Here is a 19,255-nt window from a genome sequence, read left to right on the forward strand (position 1 = left end):
GTTTTAATTGGATGAAGAGGGTAGAGGACGGACTGTAGAGAGTTTAGGGTGGATGAAGAAGAGGCACCAAGTTAGAGGAATTTTTCAAAGAGTTTAGTGGAGAAGTGAAGGAGGAATACAAGGTGATAGCTAGAGGGGATAGGTAGGATCAAAGAAGATTTTTGTTTGGTTTGGTTTTAAAACATAGGATACAACTTTTTGTTTATAGACATTGAGGAGTTAGTAGAGAGATCAAAGATAAGTGAAAAAGTTGATATAGAAAAGGCAATCTATTGGAGAAGAAGGGAGAATCAGGAGTTCGTGTAAAAGGTTGATCTTGGCAAGCAGAAAGACCACTTTAACAGGAAATGGAATGAAGAAACAGTCATGATAGAGAGGAGATGAAGAGAAGAAAAAGAGAGCTATCAATGAATGGCCTTAATTTATTTCAAGAGGAATATGAGACAAGTGCCTAGCTGATGGGGTAGAGGGAAAAGATGCTCATGGGAAGTTGAAAAGAAAACAGAAAGTTTTGACACAGCTTTAGATTAGATAGCATAAGGGGGAGAAGGGGAGGGAAGAATAAGAATTCCCATAGACACATACACACACACACACAGAGAAAGGACCTTTTATGTACTGTACTGTACTTTTATGTACAGGTACTGTACTGAGTGCTTTTTACAAATATTATTTCATTTGATCCTCATGATGCTTAGAGATAGGTGTTGTTATTAAATTATTTTCATTTTACAGTTGTAGAAACTAGGGCAAATAGAAGAGAAGTGATTTGCTCAGGGTCACACAGCTAGTAAGAGTCTGTGGATAGAGGTCTTTCTAATTCTTTTGTCCTTTCTTTCAGAGCTAAGGTTTGATTAATGGTAGGATAGGATCTTCCAGGATCTAGAGATCAGATAAACCCATAATGATGGAGCACAAAATTTAGGGAAGGTCTAAGCAGCAAATAAGAGAATGTAGTCCAGGCTGGGAGTCAGTTATCAAGGCGGTACATCAGTGGGATACAAGTGTAGATTAAACAGTAAACAAAGAGCAAACTCTATGATCAGAAAAAGATTGTTGTGGGGGAGAGGGGGCAGCTGGGTAGCTCCGTGGATTGAGAGCTAGCCTTAGAGATGGGAGGTCCTAGGTTCAAATTTGGCCTCAGACACTTCCCTGCTGTGTGACGCTGGGCAATTCACTTGACCCCCATTGCCTAGCCTTACCACTCTTCTGCCTTGGAACCCATACACAGTATTGATTCTAAGATGGAAGGTAAGGGTTAAAAAAAAAAGAAAAAGATTGTTGGTCACACATGGATTTTTAAAATCATACATTAAGAACTCTATCCACATCCAGAGGAAGAACTGTGGGAATAGAAACACAGAAGAAAAACAACTGCTTGATCTCATGAGTCAATGAGGATATGATTGGAGATGCAGACTCTAAATGATCACCCTAGTGCAAACATCAATAATATGGAAATAGGTTTTGATCAGTGACACACATGGAATTGTGCATTGGCAATGGGAGGGGTTTGCGGGAGGGGAGGGAAAGAACATGAATCTTGTAACAATGGGAAAATATTCTAAATTAACTAATTAAATAAAAATTTCAAAAAAATAAAAATAAAAAATTATACTTTAAATAGATAGGGATTCCTGGGATATTTCACCTTTGGTGGCATAATACGTGTTTTCAAATTGCAATCCCCAATTGTCTTTATTCCCCAACTTCTTTACTATAATGCCTTCAAGGAATTGGCAACAATATAAAGTGAATCAAATTTCTTTGCTGGTTAATCAGAATCCTATAAGACTGAATAACAGCAAAAGGAAGACACTAAAGTCAGGTTAACATTTAAAAAAAAAAACAACTTTACACCCTCTGTCAAAACATCTATTTAGTTGGCAGCTGATTGGCTCAGTGGATTTAGAGACATGAGGTCCTGGGTTCAAATGTGACCTCAGACACTTCCTAGCTGTGTGACCCTGGGCAAGTCACTTAACCCCCATTGCCTAGCCCTTACCAATCTTATGCCTTGGAACCAATACACAGTATTGATTCCAAGATGGAAGGTAAGAGTTTAAAAAAAAAACACATCTATTTACTATTTGAAAGTGCAAATCTTTAATAAGACATTTTGAGCATTTTGTAACCATAAATTGCTGAAAATAATCAAAAGTCAGTATTCTTTTTGCCACCCTTAAATAGGCTTATGATGTCTCCAGTGAACTCTCTTGTTCTGTGCAGATGTCTATTGCCATTTCTACATCCTTCAGGTCAGAAGAATGTTAGCAAATGTAATGTAGTTCTATGGAGAGTAATTATACAATATCACATGATTGCACAAATAATAACAAGGGCCCTAACAAAACAGTCATTATAACTCAGTGATAATATAATCCAGAGAGTAATAAACAACAAAATAAGAAGGCAAAAAAGGGCTAGTGGATATTAAGCAAAGACTAAATAAAGAAAGGAGAAGGAAGCAATGATTTCCACCTGTGGTGCTCTTTGAGAGCATTACAAAATAGTCTCCCACTGTAAAAATGGAGATTTGAACCCCAGACTTCAATCCCCAGAAGTCCCTGGCACTTCCCAGAATGCCCTATAATCTCACTGGAGATACCCACCTGGGGCGAGAACAAAATGGGTATTTAAACTGACTGTACCACCTACTTGGGCTCTCTCTCTGCTTCTGCTTCTAAGCACATGCGTCTCTCAAGATGTAGAGTAAGTGGCTGTGAATGGGCTATTCAGCCCTCCTAGACACGTGCTTTTCTTATTTTATATTTTCTTATTCCTTGATTTCTAATAATCTTTAATAAACCTCTAAAAATATAATACTTTTAGTAGCGAAACTAATTTAACTGTTACACCACACTTTGCTACTCTCCCTGTTCAGTAGTCCCTTTGCCCATCACTCTCAGCAGACATCACCTCTTGGTAGTCACATTGAAGAAACTTGTGCTAGATAGAATCTTCCAAAAGCCTCACTGGCTACCACCAAAATTCCTACAGTTCCTCTGATAGATCAACACAGATCATTACGAGACCTTTAGGGTGTCCACACCTCTTAGGAGCTTAACTACAGATTAGATAGGTTTGAATAAGGCTGCCATGAATAATGAGCACTTACACATTAAATATATTGAAAGCTACATAGGAACACATACTACTTTCATGCATATAGTATCTGATGGTAATGCATCCTTCATATCTTTAGGTTTTATATCCTTAAGAATTTATTAAAGTTTTAACTATGCTTGACTAATAAAAACAAATATATAATAATTCAAAGGACTTACATAATGATGTTAACAAGAGCACTTCTAAAAACTTCACGTTCTTTACGGGGATTTTTGCTTCTTCCTTTTGGAGATGGTCCAGGATGAGATTCATCAAATTGTTGTTGCCGTTTTTTGCCTCTTCTTGCAAGATGATCCTTGAATTCCCCTTAAAAACAGATACATAAAAGATGGTTACTAAACAACAGTTAACACTTCAGTGTTCTGAATAAAATGGTATTTTTAAAGTAATTCATAGTTTAATAATGTGTAAGTTAAAACAAATAATACTATTGTTGTCAGATTCAATTACTTATTTTTATCTTTTCATAATTAAAAATCCAATCTATTGCAAGAAGATGTCATTTAAAGAAAATAAGTCATAACTATTCATAATTTAAGGTAAAGTCATACTCAATTTCTAGCATTATCTAAGTAATCTTTTATTATGATTAAAGCCTCTCAAATGTGAAAGTTATGAATAAAACAAAATATAAAACTACTTTAGAAAATACACATAACCACAGTGCATCATAAATTCTAGGTTTAATGATATTTGGTGGTCATATTATGAGGGTCAAAATAATTTTTAAATGGTTTCATGAACTATGACTTTCAGAAAAATTTTATATTTTTAAATAAAATCTTTCTAAGGAAAAACATCCTAATTGTTCATGCAAAAGATGTTAAATATGTACATTCTCAGAAGTCTCTGTTTGCAACATGACTAAGTAGTATTAAAAATCAAAGTTCCTAAAATAATTACTTATGGCATTTATAACTATCTGAAACAGTTAGTAGACATTGATCTCTTTGAGAGAAAACATTTAGACGTATTTTTTTTTTCTACTAAGTGAAATGTCATGTTGTTCAGTTGTTTGAGTCATGTCCCATTTTAGGGTTTTCTTTGTAAAGATATTGAAGTGGTTTGTCATTTCCTTTTCCAGCTCATTTTATAGATGAAGAACTAATGTAAACAAGGTTAAGTGACTTGCCCAGGGTCACACAGCTAAGAAATGTCTGAAGCTGATTTGAACTCAGGAAGCTGAGTCTCCCTGATTCTAAGTCCAGTGCTCTATCCCCAGAGGCCCCTAGCTGCCAAAATACCATAAGTGTGATCCATTTTTATTGCTTTGACCATAGTTTGCATCATATTTTTTATCTTGACAAATTTCCTTTTTAAATTTCATTAATTTCCTTATAATTTAAAAAATCCTTCAAAATAAAGCTCTTACCAGGAGATCTTTCATTTCTGAGTCTATAATCTTCTTTTTCTTCTTCCTGGTCTACTTTTAAATGGAATGAAGGAGCTGCTTGTTGCCACTGGGGCTTAGAACTTATCTAAAACAATTAATAAAATCTTTAAGAGAAAGGATAATTATGGATCTATTTTAAGTTTTTCATAAATTCTGAGTTTATTATTAATAGTGAAGTCTTTTCAAAACAGATCTAAAGTATCTGAAAATGATAGCAGTACTTGAAGAACAAAATAGACCATCTAGGATCAAATTATGTATGTGAATATATTATAGGATGCATTACCAAAGTTACTGCAGTGGGTCCAAACAAGTAATAATTTAGGCCCTAAAGGGGAAGCTTCAATTGCTGGCACTTTTGTCTTTTGGAATTCCATATATAAAAAGTATCCTTCTGAGGTTATTTAGTGCAGAATAATTACTCAACAATCCAGGATCTAAACACTTTATGGTTACTGTAGGATTCCTATAAACAGCTACTATTTGTTACATGCTTACTCTATTTCTTAAGAATAATAATTGGGAACTATAATGGGAATGGATCAAGATGTCCTCTGTATTCAGGGTTCCTACTAAATTAATAGTAACCCCTAGAAATAGATGGAGGAACAGGGATAGGAAAGGGATAAAGTATACATAAGTGAATATGAAAAGAAGGTCTAATGCATGGAGGATGTGACAGAGACTGACACTAAAGAAAAAGTGCCAGGCTGAAGAGTGTGTGAAACTGATTACCTCGACAGGGGAGGGGCCCCAAGGGATTGGAATCATGAGGAGGAAAAGACGCTGGCTGGTAGAGGAATGACTCTCAGTTTGGAGAAGCCAAAGACAGAAGGTGAGAAAAGACTATCTCCTGAGGTTTACCTACTTATCCTGCTGGTGACTGGAAATATATCCCCCCAACACTTTCCAACTGAAGGGACTTTCTGAAGAGAACCTGAGCAGACTTTACCTCAGCTCCTGTTGCCCAGGGGTGAGTCAACCTGACTTTCTCTCAGGGGACTCAGGCTGCCAAGGCCTGAGTTCCCCCCAAACTCGAGGAGGGAGGAAAAGGGATTTAGATAGAGACAGGGACCCCCTTTTTCCCACTATCCTTTCTCATTTCTTCCCTGCCCATTATTCCTTTTGTATTACCTGATTGAGTTCACATTAAAAGTTATCTGTTCCCCAAGCTGAGTGTGAGTGGACAGATCAAGGGGAGACCCTTTGGTCTTGAGTAGTGGAAGGGGGACAAGAGGAACAAGAGTGAATTGGGGAGAGCAGCTTTAGCTAAGGAGGGAAGGCAGAAGGGGGAAAATCTTCAAATCCCCTCTCCTCTCTCTGAGCCAACACTAAATATCAACCGTCTCCCCTGTACCCCATTTTGAGAAGAGGGGGTCTCCGCTCTTTCCCCCTATCAATACTGAAAGACTGAACCCCTTGGTTACAACTAAACAACCCCTTATAATACAAGGATATTACTTTCTTTGATTTTTCAGACCTAGAAAGACTGCAAGCAGTCTACCAGAAACCATCAAGAGATGGCTTTGCTCTGAGCCTTCTAGAGCAAGATTAGGAAGGCAAAGAAAAGAATCTTTTCAGTGATCACTCCTTGTACAAATTCTTCTGAACAACACCACAACCTATTTGTCCTTTAAATATTATTTGGGACAAGGAAATTCTTTCTCATAAATACCATTCAAGACAAATGGTATATTATTAATTACCTTTTCCTTCTACGAGGGACTATGAATAATTAGGATAAAGAAAATAATGAAAGAAATTTCACAACCTCAAGAAAAAAAATCATGGCATCCTAAAGAGAATAAACATTTTAAAAGTCCTTCAACCTACTATTCCTAATTTTAGGGCTTCTCAAAGAATAGTCTATAATTTTTTCTCTGAGCTAGTGACCTACTCCTAACAATATACATTTACTTTCCCACTATAGCCTTGACAAGATGACTGAAAGCTTAGTAAAAATCAACATGTTAAGGCATCCGATGTACTTGATAGTTGCTGGGGTCTCTTCCAAAGCTGAGATTATGTGAAATGGCTAGACTCATTGAGCATGATTCAGTCATTTTTTCAGTCACATTTGACACTTCATGGCCCCATTTGGGGTTCTTAGCTAAGACACTGGAGTGATTTGCCACTTCGTTCTTCACTTCCTGATTAGGAAACTGAGGCAAACAGGGCTAAGTGACTTATGCAGGGTCATACAGCTAGTAAGGATCTAAGATAAGATTTGAAGTCAGGAAAATGTCTCCTTCTAACTCCAGGTCTAGCACTTTATTCACTAGGCCACCTGATTGTCCATTGAGCACAATAAGAAGGAATATAAGTGGAAGTGGATACAAAAAAAGATGAAGAAAAAGATCAGAATTAAGTCCTTAGTACAAAGGACCTAGAAGCCATCAAGGGTCTTGATTTTCTCTCTCATGATCATAACTTTCTAGAGTCAGATTTAGCTCTCTTCCCTGGACAGCTGGGGTACTTTCAAGCTTTAGCCTTTTACAACCAGGCTTTAGACGTTTCACATTGGTTATGATCTGCCCAAAGTCACAAGAAGGTCTTAGATCTGGATCTTCCTCAGTCCTAGGCACCCCTTGTCCTACTCTATTTTTATGCATAGTAAAATTTTCAGCCAGAATATTTAACTAATATCTCCTATTATCCTAAATCACACTCCTAAATCCATCTCCTAAACCTGCTGAGGAAATGGAATTTTTTGGTAACTTTCTTTTCTTTTTTAATTTTTAATTTTTCCAGATTAAATGTCAATACAATTTTTAATATTAATTTTCTGACATTTTGTAATCCATGTTCCCTCTTTCCCTCCTACCTCACCTCCCTTCTCCCCAAGCAGGCATATAATATGACATAGGTTGCATTATACTATTATATAATACATTTTCATGTTTATCATGTTGAGAAACTAGACACACAAGAGAAAAGTTCATAGAGGAAATAAAGTGAAGCAATATATACTTTCATCTGCATTCAGATTGCTTCAATACCATCTTTTTTTAAGGTTTTCCCAATTACATGTAATAACAATTTTCAACTTATATTTTCCAAAATTATAAGATCCAAATTGTCACCCTCCCTTTCTTCCTTCCCCCTTCCTGAAGATGGAAAGTAATTTGATCAGATTATACATGTATTATCATGGAAAATATATTGGTCATTATTGCAAGAGAATATTCATTTACAAAAACCAAAATCCCCAAATAAAAATACAAATAAACTAAAGTGAAAAACCATATGGTTTACTCTGCATTCTGGCTCCAACATTTCTTTTTCTGGACGTGGACAGCATTCTTTGTAATAAATGCTTCAGATTTGTCCTGGATTATTATTGAGAATAGTATTACTGAGAATAGCTAAGTTGATCATCATATAATATTGCTGTTACTTTGTACAGTGTTCTTCTGGTTCTACTTATTTCATTTTGCATAAATTCATGCAGGTCTTTCTATTTTTTCTGAAATCATCCTGGTCATCATTTCTTATAACACAATAGTATTCTAGCACTATCATATACCACAATTTGTTCAGACATTCCCCAACTTTTGGACATCACCTCAATTTCCAATTCTTTGCTACCACAAAAAGGGCTGTTATAAATATTTTTGTACAAGTAGGTTCTTTCTCCCTTAAAAAAAAAAAAAACCTCTTTGTTCTATATAATAACTAAATCTGTGTTACCTTCAATTCATTGTTCCCAGTTATGCTTTTGGGCACCAGGTACAACAAGCCTTATCACTGTTCAATATGGCCAGCTTTCAAATATTTAAAAACATTTATTGTGCCCCTGCTATGTCTTCTGATTTCAAGCTGAAAACATCCTTTCAATTTATAATTGAATGGTATGATCTTGAGGCTATTCATCATCATCATTGTCCCCATTTGCCCTTCCTAAAATGTGTGCCCCAAATTAAACACAACTCCGTAGTCTATATGAGTTCTAACTAGGAACTAACTAGGAATAAACAACAGCATGGGCTTTGGGGGTGGGAGGGATTTATTTTGGATAAAGACCTAGTAGTACTGCTGGATCAAAGGGTAGGCACAATTTTAAAGCCTTTTGGCCACAGTTCCAAACTGTCTTGCAGAATGGTTGGATCAATTCAGAACTCCACCAACAATGCATTAATGTTTGCATTTTGCCATATCCTCTCCAACATTTATCTCTTTCCTTTGCTGTTATATTAGTCAATATGATAGGTGTGAGGTGTACCTCAGCATTGTTTTAATTTGCATTTCTATAATAAAGAGTTATTTTGAACATTTTTCATATGATTATTGATAGTTTTAATTTCTTCATCTGAAAACTGATTATTCATATCCTTTGGCCATTTGTCAATTGGGAAATTTATGGTATTATTATAAATTTGGTTCAATTCTCTATGTATTTGAGAAATTAGACTTTATTCAGAGAAATTTACTATAAAAATTTTTCCCAGTTTATTTCCCTTCTAATCTTGGTTACTTTGGTTTTGTTTGTACAACCCCTTTTTAATTTAATATAATAAAAATTGTTCATTTTATATTTTCTAATGTTCTCTATCTCTTGTTTGATCATAAATAGCTATTTTTCCTAAGAAATTTGTAATATATTTCTTAAGAAGCTAATGAAGTTCAGTTTTCTTGAGAATCATATAGCTTATTTCAAGTTTGAAAACTTTAATAGTCCTGAAGAAAATGTATAATCATATGTAATTGAAATAATGAGCAGGATGATTTCAAAAAAACATAAAAAAGACTTATATGATACAGAGTGAAGGGAGCAGAAGAAAGAGAACATTGAGCAGATAGTAATAATTTTTGATGAACAACTGCGAATGACCTAGTTATTCTCAGCAGTACAGTGATCCAGGACAATAAAGTCTTAAGATTAAAAATGCCATCTACCTCCAGAGAAAGAAGTTATGGAATTTGAGTGTAGACAAAAACATACTATGTATTATTTTCTTTCTTTCTCTTTTTTCTTTTTTGTTTGAGATCTTTTCTACAAAATGACTAGCATGGACATGTTTTGCATGGTTGTGCATGTTGAGTCTCTGTCAGACTGCTGAACATCTTCAAGGAGGTAGGAAAGAGTGGGAATGGAGGGTGAGAATTTGGAACTCAAAAATTTTTTTAATTACTTAAAATTGTTTTTACATGTAATTGAGAAAAATGAAATGTTATTTTTAAAAATGAATGAATAAAAAATTACATATTACCGTTGACAACCTGGGCAAAAATCTGGTTGGTGTTTTGCCCCTGTCTTTATTCAGTTCTTTTTGCTATATGGAAATAAGGAAAATCAAAATTGGTTAGTATGCAAATAATAAAATATTAAGTCAATTACACAAATGTAGACAGTCTTTTAAATTGTCATCCATTAGAATATCCTTCCTTTAAGAAGAAGAAATCTAAAAGTATTCCTAAGATCAACCTTCTACAACTAAAAAAAAGTTTGTTCTTAGCATAGCTCAATCTTTTGGTTCCCCCACCCCATTTCTAATTTTTAGTGGTACTCCTTTAATATCTATCCCATTTTGACAATACTTCCACTTTTTTTTGGTGTTACTTATCTTATTGCTAATAGATGATGAAGTGGGCAGAACTCAGAAAAATGTATATGCAGATATAATAACTATGACAATATAAATGGAAAGCATAACAAAAATTTAAAAATCAAAACTGAAAAAAAGTTCAGCATTTCCTACCCAAAGTATCTAAAAAAGGAAAATTCCATACCCTCTGCCATTCTCATTCTGCCTTGAGCAACCACAAATTGCTATATGTTGAGCCCCACCCATTGAGGAATTCCCCAGCTTCCTTACCTACATTTACACTTCCAACAACCAGTAGCTTGGTATACTCTCACCACTGAAACTTATTTGTCCTGAATCTCATACCATTCAACCATGCTCTTTGAATTCACAATGTGATAATTTATATAATCATGTCAATTAATCCACACTAAAGGAACCACTTTGTTTTGTTGGAACAAAAATGAAAATCTTCACCAAACTAGAACAAAAATTAAATGATAATATGGCAACTCCATAGCAGATGTCTTGACCTGAGCTCTCCATGGCTTGCCAGTTGAATACCTCCCTACTATATATCCTCTACTTTCACCTCATGCTCTAGGTGTCTAAAATTAAACTTAATATCTACCCACCAAAAATATGTGCCCATCCCTAACTACTTACTTATTTTTGTTGATGGCACCAACCATCCTTTGGGTCACCCAGGCTTGAAGTCTCAGTTTTCTGTGACTCTTCACTATCATCTCCCACATTCAATCAGTTACCCAATACTATCTGTATTGCTTCTGAAATATTATTCAAATTTTCCCCTTTCTTTCTACCTCTACTGTCATTAACCCACTATAAGCTTCATTATCACTTGGAATAATTAGTGGTCTCCTTATTGGTCACCCTGACTCCATTCTCTCCCCTCTTTACTCAATTTTAAACTATCTCCACAATAATCTTCCTAATATTTCATTTTATCTCCCATTCAGAAATATGCAACTGTTTCTAATTATTAGTAGGTAAAATACTAACTTCTTAGCCTGTCATTCAAAGCCCTTCACAATTCAACTCATTTCAACGAACATTTTAATAAATGTATTAAGTGTCTACCACATCCAAGGTATTGTACTAAGTACTTGGGAGATAAAGATAAAAGTGAAAATCTTTCCTTTAGAATAACTTATTCTATTCCTACAATCTGGCTCCAACCTACCATTTCAATTATATCTTACATTATTTCATCTTGTAATTTCTTTATTCCAGCCAAACCAATTTTGTTGTTGTTGTTCAGTCATTTCAGTTGTGTTAGACACTTTGTCATTCCATTTGGGGGTTTCTTGGCAAAAATACTGGAGTAGCTTGTTTTCCCTTTCCAGCTCATGCAACAAATTAGGTGACTGAGGCAAACAGGATCAAGTGATTTGCCCAAGGTCCTATAGCTAGGAAATTTCTGGGGCTGGATTTGAACTTAGGTTTTCCAGACTCCAATCCCAGAGCTCTATCCACAGCCCATCCTAGCTACCATTTCCTAATCATATCCTATCCTTTCCTGGTTTAGAGTCTTTGCTATATTTTTTCCCCATACCTCATTCTGTTGAAATTATTGCCTTCAGCTCACACACTACCTCCTGCTTCAAGTCTTCACTTATCCCACCAGCTGTAAAGGATTTTAACTTCTTTTAAAACCTATCAACTATGATCTACTTATCACTAACCTCGTTCAGGGCTTTTTCAGTGCTTACTTGGGTCAACTGCTATAGCTTCTAAGTTTACAGGAGCAGACTTGGTCTTCCTGCATGCCTTCCCTATCCAAGCTACCATCCATGTGCACATGGCTACTGATGTGATATTCCTTCAGCCCAGATCAGAACATGTCACTCCCTACTCAAGAAGTAGTGGCTCTGAATTACTTCTAGAATCAAATACAAATTATCCTTGCATTGGCATTTCAAGTGCTTCACAATTTGGGTCTAAGCTACTTTTCTAGACTTTTACATACACTACACCCAAACAAACCAGTCTATTTGTTGCCTTTTAAATGTGACCAACCAGCTCCCCGTTCTGTGACCCTCCCTCATATTTGGACTGAACTCTCTCTTTGGCCGTGCCTCTTAGAAACTCTAACTTCCTGCTAAGTTCAGGTTGATGTCACCTCCTACCATAAACCTTTTCTCCACCTCCCAGTCGCTGGACTCTCTCTTCTCCCCTCCTCAAATTGCCTTATATTTGCATTGTACTCTTAGCTGTGACAGACTATAAGCATCTTGAGGACAAGGACTTTTCATTTTTGTCTTTGTATCCCTAAGACCCAGCACACTGCCTTGCATAGAGTAGGTGCTCAATAAATAATTGAATTTACTTTATGTCACCTTTGAGTATCTCATACTACTATACCTAGAACTGTCCATTGCACCTACTAAAAAGGTAGATGATGGTATAATTACTTCCAAATTACTTCCAAAAAGCAGCTTATTGGGGACAGCAATTTGGCTCTGTGGATAGAGAGCTAGGTCTGGAGATGGAAAGCCCTGGGTCCAAATCTGGCCTCCCTGGGCAAGTCACTTAACTCCAGTAGCCTAGTCCTTACTGCTCTTCTGATGTAGAACATATTCTTAGTATGGCTTCTAAGACAGACAGTAAGGGTTTTTAAAAAAAGGTAATAATAGAAAGTAACCTCCTCAAGGCAATTAATATTATATTTCATCACTCACCAGTACCTGATGCAAATATAATTGAAGCTCAATAAATGTTTGTTGAATTGACCTTAATGGAAAGCATATATATCCTGGTTATAGAATCATAGAGATATAACTGAATGATACTTTATTGGCCATCTAGTCCAAACCCCTCATTTTATAGATAAGAAAAATAAGGTCTAGTGACTTGGTAAGGGCTATTCAGAAAAGTGTAGACAGATCCCAGTCAAGCCATGAGCAGTTATTGCTATGATTTCTAAGCAAACAAAACTGTGTGAACCTCATAGGAAAAAACATGTATCTTTTTAAAAATCTGACAGAACTGCAGCAGACTTAAAATGTCTGATTTAGTTTATATTTTTAAAATAACATTAAAATGAACTGAACAACTGCATGAGGTTTATATTTTGTTTTAAATATCTGACTTTAAAGAATTGAAATGGCACATACTGAACTTTCCTATTCTTGAACAATGCCATCTCGGAATCAACTTTCTACTAATGAGATGAATATATTAAATTTTCCTTCAACAAATATGGATTTATCACTGCTCATATTTTCAAACAAAATGAACATATAAGTAAATATCAAAGAAAAAACGCAGTTCATTTTTTGAAGTTAAATCCATTCTGTTTACCTAGCCATAATTTTAAACAAAACCACTATTTTCTCCTTCTCCAAAAGGAAAAAAAAACTGATATAGATTTTTATAAACACAATAAATATCCAGAGAAGAGTAGAAATCATGTTTCAACTAAAATAGTGTGAGAATGCCCTCTGCTGCTTTAAAAAATAGTATATATCACCCATTTTGTGAATTTATATCAATTCCTCCAAGGTGTTGCAATCTCAGAAGGAATATACAAATAAAGGCAATTATTTGTATATTCAGCATAATGTGTTGTTTTCAGTGGATTTCTCCCATTTTCACAAAATGAAACAAATATTTCTAAAAGTTGCCCGTGGGGTAGCAAGGTTGCTCAGTGTTTAGAGCGGCAGGCTTGGAGTCAGGAAGGCCTGGGTTTGAATCTATCCTCAAACACTTCCTAGCTGTGTGACCATGAGCAAGTCACTTCAACCCAATTGTCTTGCCCTTACTACTCTTCTGCTTTGGAACCAATTCTAAGACAAAAGAAAAGAAAGAAAAGGAAGGAAGGAAGGAAGGAAGGAAGGAAGGAAGGAAGGAAGGAAGGAAGGAAGGAAGGAAGGAAGGAAGGAAGGAAGGAAGGAAGGAAGGAAGGAAGGAAGGAAGGAAGGAAGGAAAGGAGGGAGGGAGGGAGGGAGGGGGAGAGAGAGAGAGAGAGAGAGAGAGAGAGAGAGAGAGAGAGAGAGAGAGAGAGAGAGAGAGAGAGAGAGAGAGAGAGAGAGAGAGAAGAAAGAAAGAAAGAAAGAAAGAAAGAAAGAAAGAAAGAAAGAAAGAAAGAAAGAAAGAAAGAAAAGAAAGAAAGAAAGAAAGAAGGAGAGAGGGAGGGAGGGAGGGAGGGAGGGAGGAAAGGAGAGAAAGAGGGATGAGGGAGGGAAAAGTTACCCTCTGCAGTTAGCCTGATAGGTGACTTAAATTGGGGATTTCTGCAAAATCAAAGGATTCGTAGATCAGGCTTAGAGGTGGAAGGGACCTAAGTGACCTTCTAGGCAAACATCCTCAGCTTGTAAAATGAGGGGAAAGAGCTTAATGACATCCTCAAGGTCACACAGGTAAGAAGTAGCAAAGCTTAGATGGTGCTCAGGTGTGATCATACACAATCCACTCCAGGACAATATCCAAAGCTGATTCTGCTCAGCTGATCTTTGGGGATCTACAGTTCTTTCCATGGCATGATGAAGCAAAGAAGTAATGGAGCTTCCCCATAATTACAAATAAAAAATATATTACCTTGTAGCAATGTTAAAATTTCCTTTCCTTTTTCAACATCCCATACCACCCCAATTAGAAAGAGTGACTTTTTCAGCATGTTCTCAAAAAGTATTTGGTGATTATCCATGAAATAAAAAGCATTTAATATAGGCTTCTATTTTTCATGCCTTCTATTAAGCACTAAGGATGCAAAGAAAGTTAAAAACACAACCTTTAAAGACCTTACAATCTAATAGGGGGGAGGAGATAGCATGCACACAATTAGGTGCATACAAGATATATACAGGTAATCTCAAATGGGAGGTGAAGGTAACCAAAGAAATTAAGTGGTATAAATGATAAGGGTGAACATTCCAGGTATGAGGCACTCTTTGGAGGCACAAAGGAGATGGAGTATCGTCTGAGGAATGGCAAGTAGGTCTGTGTAGCTGAATTATTGAGTAAGTGGAGGGAAGTAAAATGTAAAAAAAAAAAAGACTGAAAAGGTAAGAAGGGGTCATGAAATTATAACACTGAAACACCAGAGAACTTTCTATTTCATATTGGAAACATTATGGGGCTGCTGTATCTTTTGGCTGTTGAATGGAGGATGGATTTGTAGATGGGAAAGTCATCATACCAGGAATATATGGGTAGATAGTACAGTGGACAGAGTATCAGCCCTGGAGTCAGGAGGACCCAAGTTCAAATCCAGCTTCAAATAAGTGTTAACTATATGACCCTGAGCAAGTCATTTAACCTTGTTTGCCTCAGTTTCCTCATCTGTAATATGAGCTGGAGAAAGAAATGGCAAATCATTCCAATATCTTTGCCAAAAAAAAAAAAAACCCAATAGGTCAGGAAGTATTAAATATGACTTAACGAACAGGTAGAAAAACTGTTTAGAAGGCTATTGGAATAATCTAAGAGGTGACAACAGTAATCTAACTAAAATGTCATTTTTAGAAAATTCTAAAATAGAAAAAGTAACTGATGAAATTCAGTAATCAATTACTCAATCATCAGTTCAATTCAACAAACATTTATTAAGTATGTACTGAGTGCAAAGTACTGGACATATAAGGACAAAAATGAAATAATCCCTTCCCTCAGTTAAGTTTACATTTTACTACAAATTCTTATGTAAAAATAATTTACATTATGTCACCATGTGGTTTGGTTTTACTTATTTAAGCTTCTATACTTCAAGGATTTGTAATTTTATCCATACGAATATTCTTTCCACCGACTGAGTTCACAATGTCTTTATGACTCAGTAGATGGTCTTTGAGATTTAGTGTGGCCAAAAATTTCATCAGTCTATAATTTTCAACCTGGTGATGAGACTCTTCAAATTTAGACTTGATCCTCAAACAATGAGCATATAATCCATCATCAGGTTCAGTAGAGTTTACTGTTCTGCCAGATATTCTGGTGGTATAACCTTAGAGTACCCAGAATTATGCCAACACCAGAATGAGACATCAGAGTAGACCTTTGGTAGAGATTTTTCTAAGTGATAATGATCCTTCAATTCATAGTTAGATGAATCAAAATTCTGCCTTTTCCATAAAAAATCCACAACTTAGTGGCTACAAGTCAAATTTTAAAATAAATATTATTGTCATAGACACTGTGATGAAACATAAAGCATTATAGGAAACAGAAAGTATAGATGACAAAATATGCAAAAGCACAGAGTTGGCACACTTATCAAAAGTTAGTTACTATATAGCTTCAACATAGCTTCTGAAATAACAATAGCAAGTTGCTAAACATTATTATAGAAAACTGATTAACTTGCACAATTATTATAATGGTTATAATTAGCTTTTCATTGTTTCTCAGAGTTACAAAGGATGACCATCAACCTATTCTCATAGCTTTAGATACTCTTAAAAATAAATCAAAGAAATACTGAAGAAAATGAGGTACAAGACAGAGTTTCAAAAAGGGGTTACTTCACAGTCCATCTTTTATTACATCCAAAGGGATCTTAACAGATTCAAACACTAGTTTCCTTTCACACTCCACTTATTCTTTCAACCTCACATCTTCAAGATTGCTCACTTATTTATTGGCAAATACTCAGTTTGAGTTATGTTGCTTGTAATCATATCTAACATTGAGGAGTCATTTAGTAGGTTCATCATTTACTCCATTCCATTTAAGTGGAATGATAAAATGCTACTGCCTAATACCATGACCTATAAGCAGGTGAGAACATGCCTCAATCTAAGTGTGAAAAGTTCTTGAAAGGGACAGGAAAAGTGACACTACACAGAAACTTTGTTTAAATTCAGCTGAGGAAACCTGGTCACTCTCTGTGGGTCTATCAAATAAATATCAAGCTAGTTCTGGAACCAACTCATTCAAGTGAGTGATAACCCAGGGGACAGCAATACCAGCCAAGACCCCAACCCCCTGCCTGGCTGAAGGAGGATTTTAGTAACTTCAGACGCTGAAGATTTAGACTTTTTCATCATTGTCCTAGCAGCATCCGAAAGGTGGCAGCAGATGGCAGGAATGTCTGGATTAGGAGCCAAGAACATGCTGGATATAATGAGGAAGACAGAACTGGGGCTCCACAAGGAGCCCAGCAGTAAAGTTACTATTTGCCTAAAAAGAACTTCTCAAGCCACACTCCTCCCATCCCTCTCCAAAGAGAAAAAACTTTCCACCAGGAGCTGTTACTTTTTTTTTTATCAGTGGGCTTACTAAGCTTTTGCCTAAACTCCACAGATACTTGTAGGAGAGTATGCCCTGAACTTGGGGAGATGGTTTGTAACACTTATAACTCTGTGGTAAATAACCCTGACATAAACTGATAATGATGGGGGAAAGATTGGAGAGGGGAGGAAATTTATGAGCTAAAGCACTGGGTAATTACCCATAGGTTACTCCTCAAGGCTGCTACATGACCCTGAAGAAGCAAGTTAATAATAGCTGAGTTCTGGGAACTCAAACTTTTAGTGTGAGTAGGGGTCAAACAGAAACAAAAAATATTCTACAGATATACTGATTTCAGATTATTTACAACCATGCTGCTAATGTAAAATATAGAGGATTTCAGATTATCTTCTGCTAATGTAAAATATAGCGGGAGGGAATGATGGGGTTAGATGAGGAAGGATTGGAGGCCATTATCATAAGGTACAAAGTGTCCTAGATACTGAATTTGGAAACAGGTTACAATTCGATCAGGCAGGTAGCAGGTACTGTCCTAGGTGCTAGGGGATACAAGAAGCTTCAATTCTCACTAGCTATGTAACCTTTGGTGAGACTTCCCATCTCTAGGTATAAGGTTTCTCATCTTTATAATGAAAGGGCTGACTAGAAAATCCCAAAGGTTGGCTTACAATTATGATATTTTGTGATTCAATTAATATTCATGGACAGACAGTAAGCTTCTTGAGAGGTGGGACTACATTTTTTTTTCTTTGTATCCCTAGCACAAAGGTGCTGGAAAATGCTTGTTAAATTGATTGAGAGGGACTACAAATCCTCAGTCAAGACTAAGAATATTGACCCTCTAAAAGTCTGAGTTTTCAGGAGAAGGGAAGGGGAAATCTAGAATAACTAAATATTTTTGCTGCTAGGATTTCTGATAGACAATGGAAATCCTATAACCAAAGTGCAGTGGTCTGAAAGTAGATAGAAAAAGGTGGGAGAAGGAGGGGGTGAGTCAATAAGGCTAATGAGAAAAACTTTGAAGTTTTAGTCAGGGAAAAGTGGTTTTGAATCTAATTCTGCTATATACAATCTGTGTGATCCCTATGTAAGTCACGTAGTCTTTCTGGGTCTCCGTTTCCTAATGTGTAAAGTGGGTTGCAAGCAGCATGGTAAAATGAACTGAACTCAATCAGGAACATCTGGATTCCAATCCTGACTCAGATACTAACTACCTTCTGTACAACCCGAGACAAGTCCCTTACTCTCCATGGGGCTCGATTTCCTTAACAGGACTATGAGAGGGTGTCGACCTTTTAAAGCTTGTACAGGCACGACCGATACCTTCCTCCCCTTGCACCCTTCCAGCTCTAGGAAAATGCTAAGTCGAGCTGACCTCCTAGCTCCCCACCCTGGGACCCTACACTTTGGAACCCTCAGGGTCCAATGGCGGGAGTACAAGGGGTGGGGATGGTCACACCCTGACGTGTCTTGCTTGTCCATCTCACCTGGGCTTTGCTCATGGCTGGCGAAGACCCCTTAGAGGGCGGGCAGGAGGGGAGGAGAAGGAGTATAAGCGCGGGAGGGGGGCTGGAAAGTCGTTCCTTACAGAGACCACCGAGAGCCGAGACCAAGACCGAGACCGAAACGCGGACCCAGAGGACCCACCCAGAATTCGGCTCGCTACTCGTGTTGTGGCTGGAACTGAGCTGTTGCTGAGCAACAATAGGACTCCGGCGTTGGCCCGGTCGGGGTGGGGGTTTGGGGGCGGGGCGGGGGCGGGGGCGGGGAAGATTGCCGCGCGCCAGATGGGGTTTTCATTCCAGGCTTTTCAAAACTTTCCCCTGAACTTAGGCGGGAGAGGTGACAGCTTGATGGCCAGTCTGGAAGTTTTCGAGTTCAGAGCCAGCCTCGGGCACTTAACTAGTCACTTACAGTGACTCTGGCCAAGTCACTGACCCTTGGTTTGCCTAGGATAACAATAGCACCTGTCTCCCTGTTAGTTAGGAGGATCAAA

At 36.9% G+C, this 19,255-nt stretch overlaps 1 protein-coding gene across 1 annotated transcript in view; it reads right to left on the reverse strand.

Annotated features, from left to right (window-relative positions):
* Positions 1-18,942, reverse strand: part of DNAH7 (dynein axonemal heavy chain 7) — a 303,845-nt gene extending 284,903 nt beyond the window's left edge. Inside the window, exons 1-4 of the mRNA XM_007494538.3 lie at positions 18,747-18,942; positions 9,733-9,795; positions 4,502-4,607; positions 3,288-3,435 (exon numbers count right to left, since the gene is read on the reverse strand). Of these exons, the coding sequence (XP_007494600.1) occupies positions 3,288-3,435; positions 4,502-4,607; positions 9,733-9,795; positions 18,747-18,761 (332 nt within the window). The 5' untranslated portion in view covers positions 18,762-18,942. The remainder of the gene's footprint in view (positions 1-3,287; positions 3,436-4,501; positions 4,608-9,732; positions 9,796-18,746) is intronic.
* Positions 18,943-19,255: the final 313 nt, after the last annotated feature.

Source organism: Monodelphis domestica, chromosome 4, assembly GCF_027887165.1.
Source record: "Monodelphis domestica isolate mMonDom1 chromosome 4, mMonDom1.pri, whole genome shotgun sequence".
Taxonomy (NCBI): Eukaryota; Metazoa; Chordata; class Mammalia; order Didelphimorphia; family Didelphidae; genus Monodelphis; species Monodelphis domestica.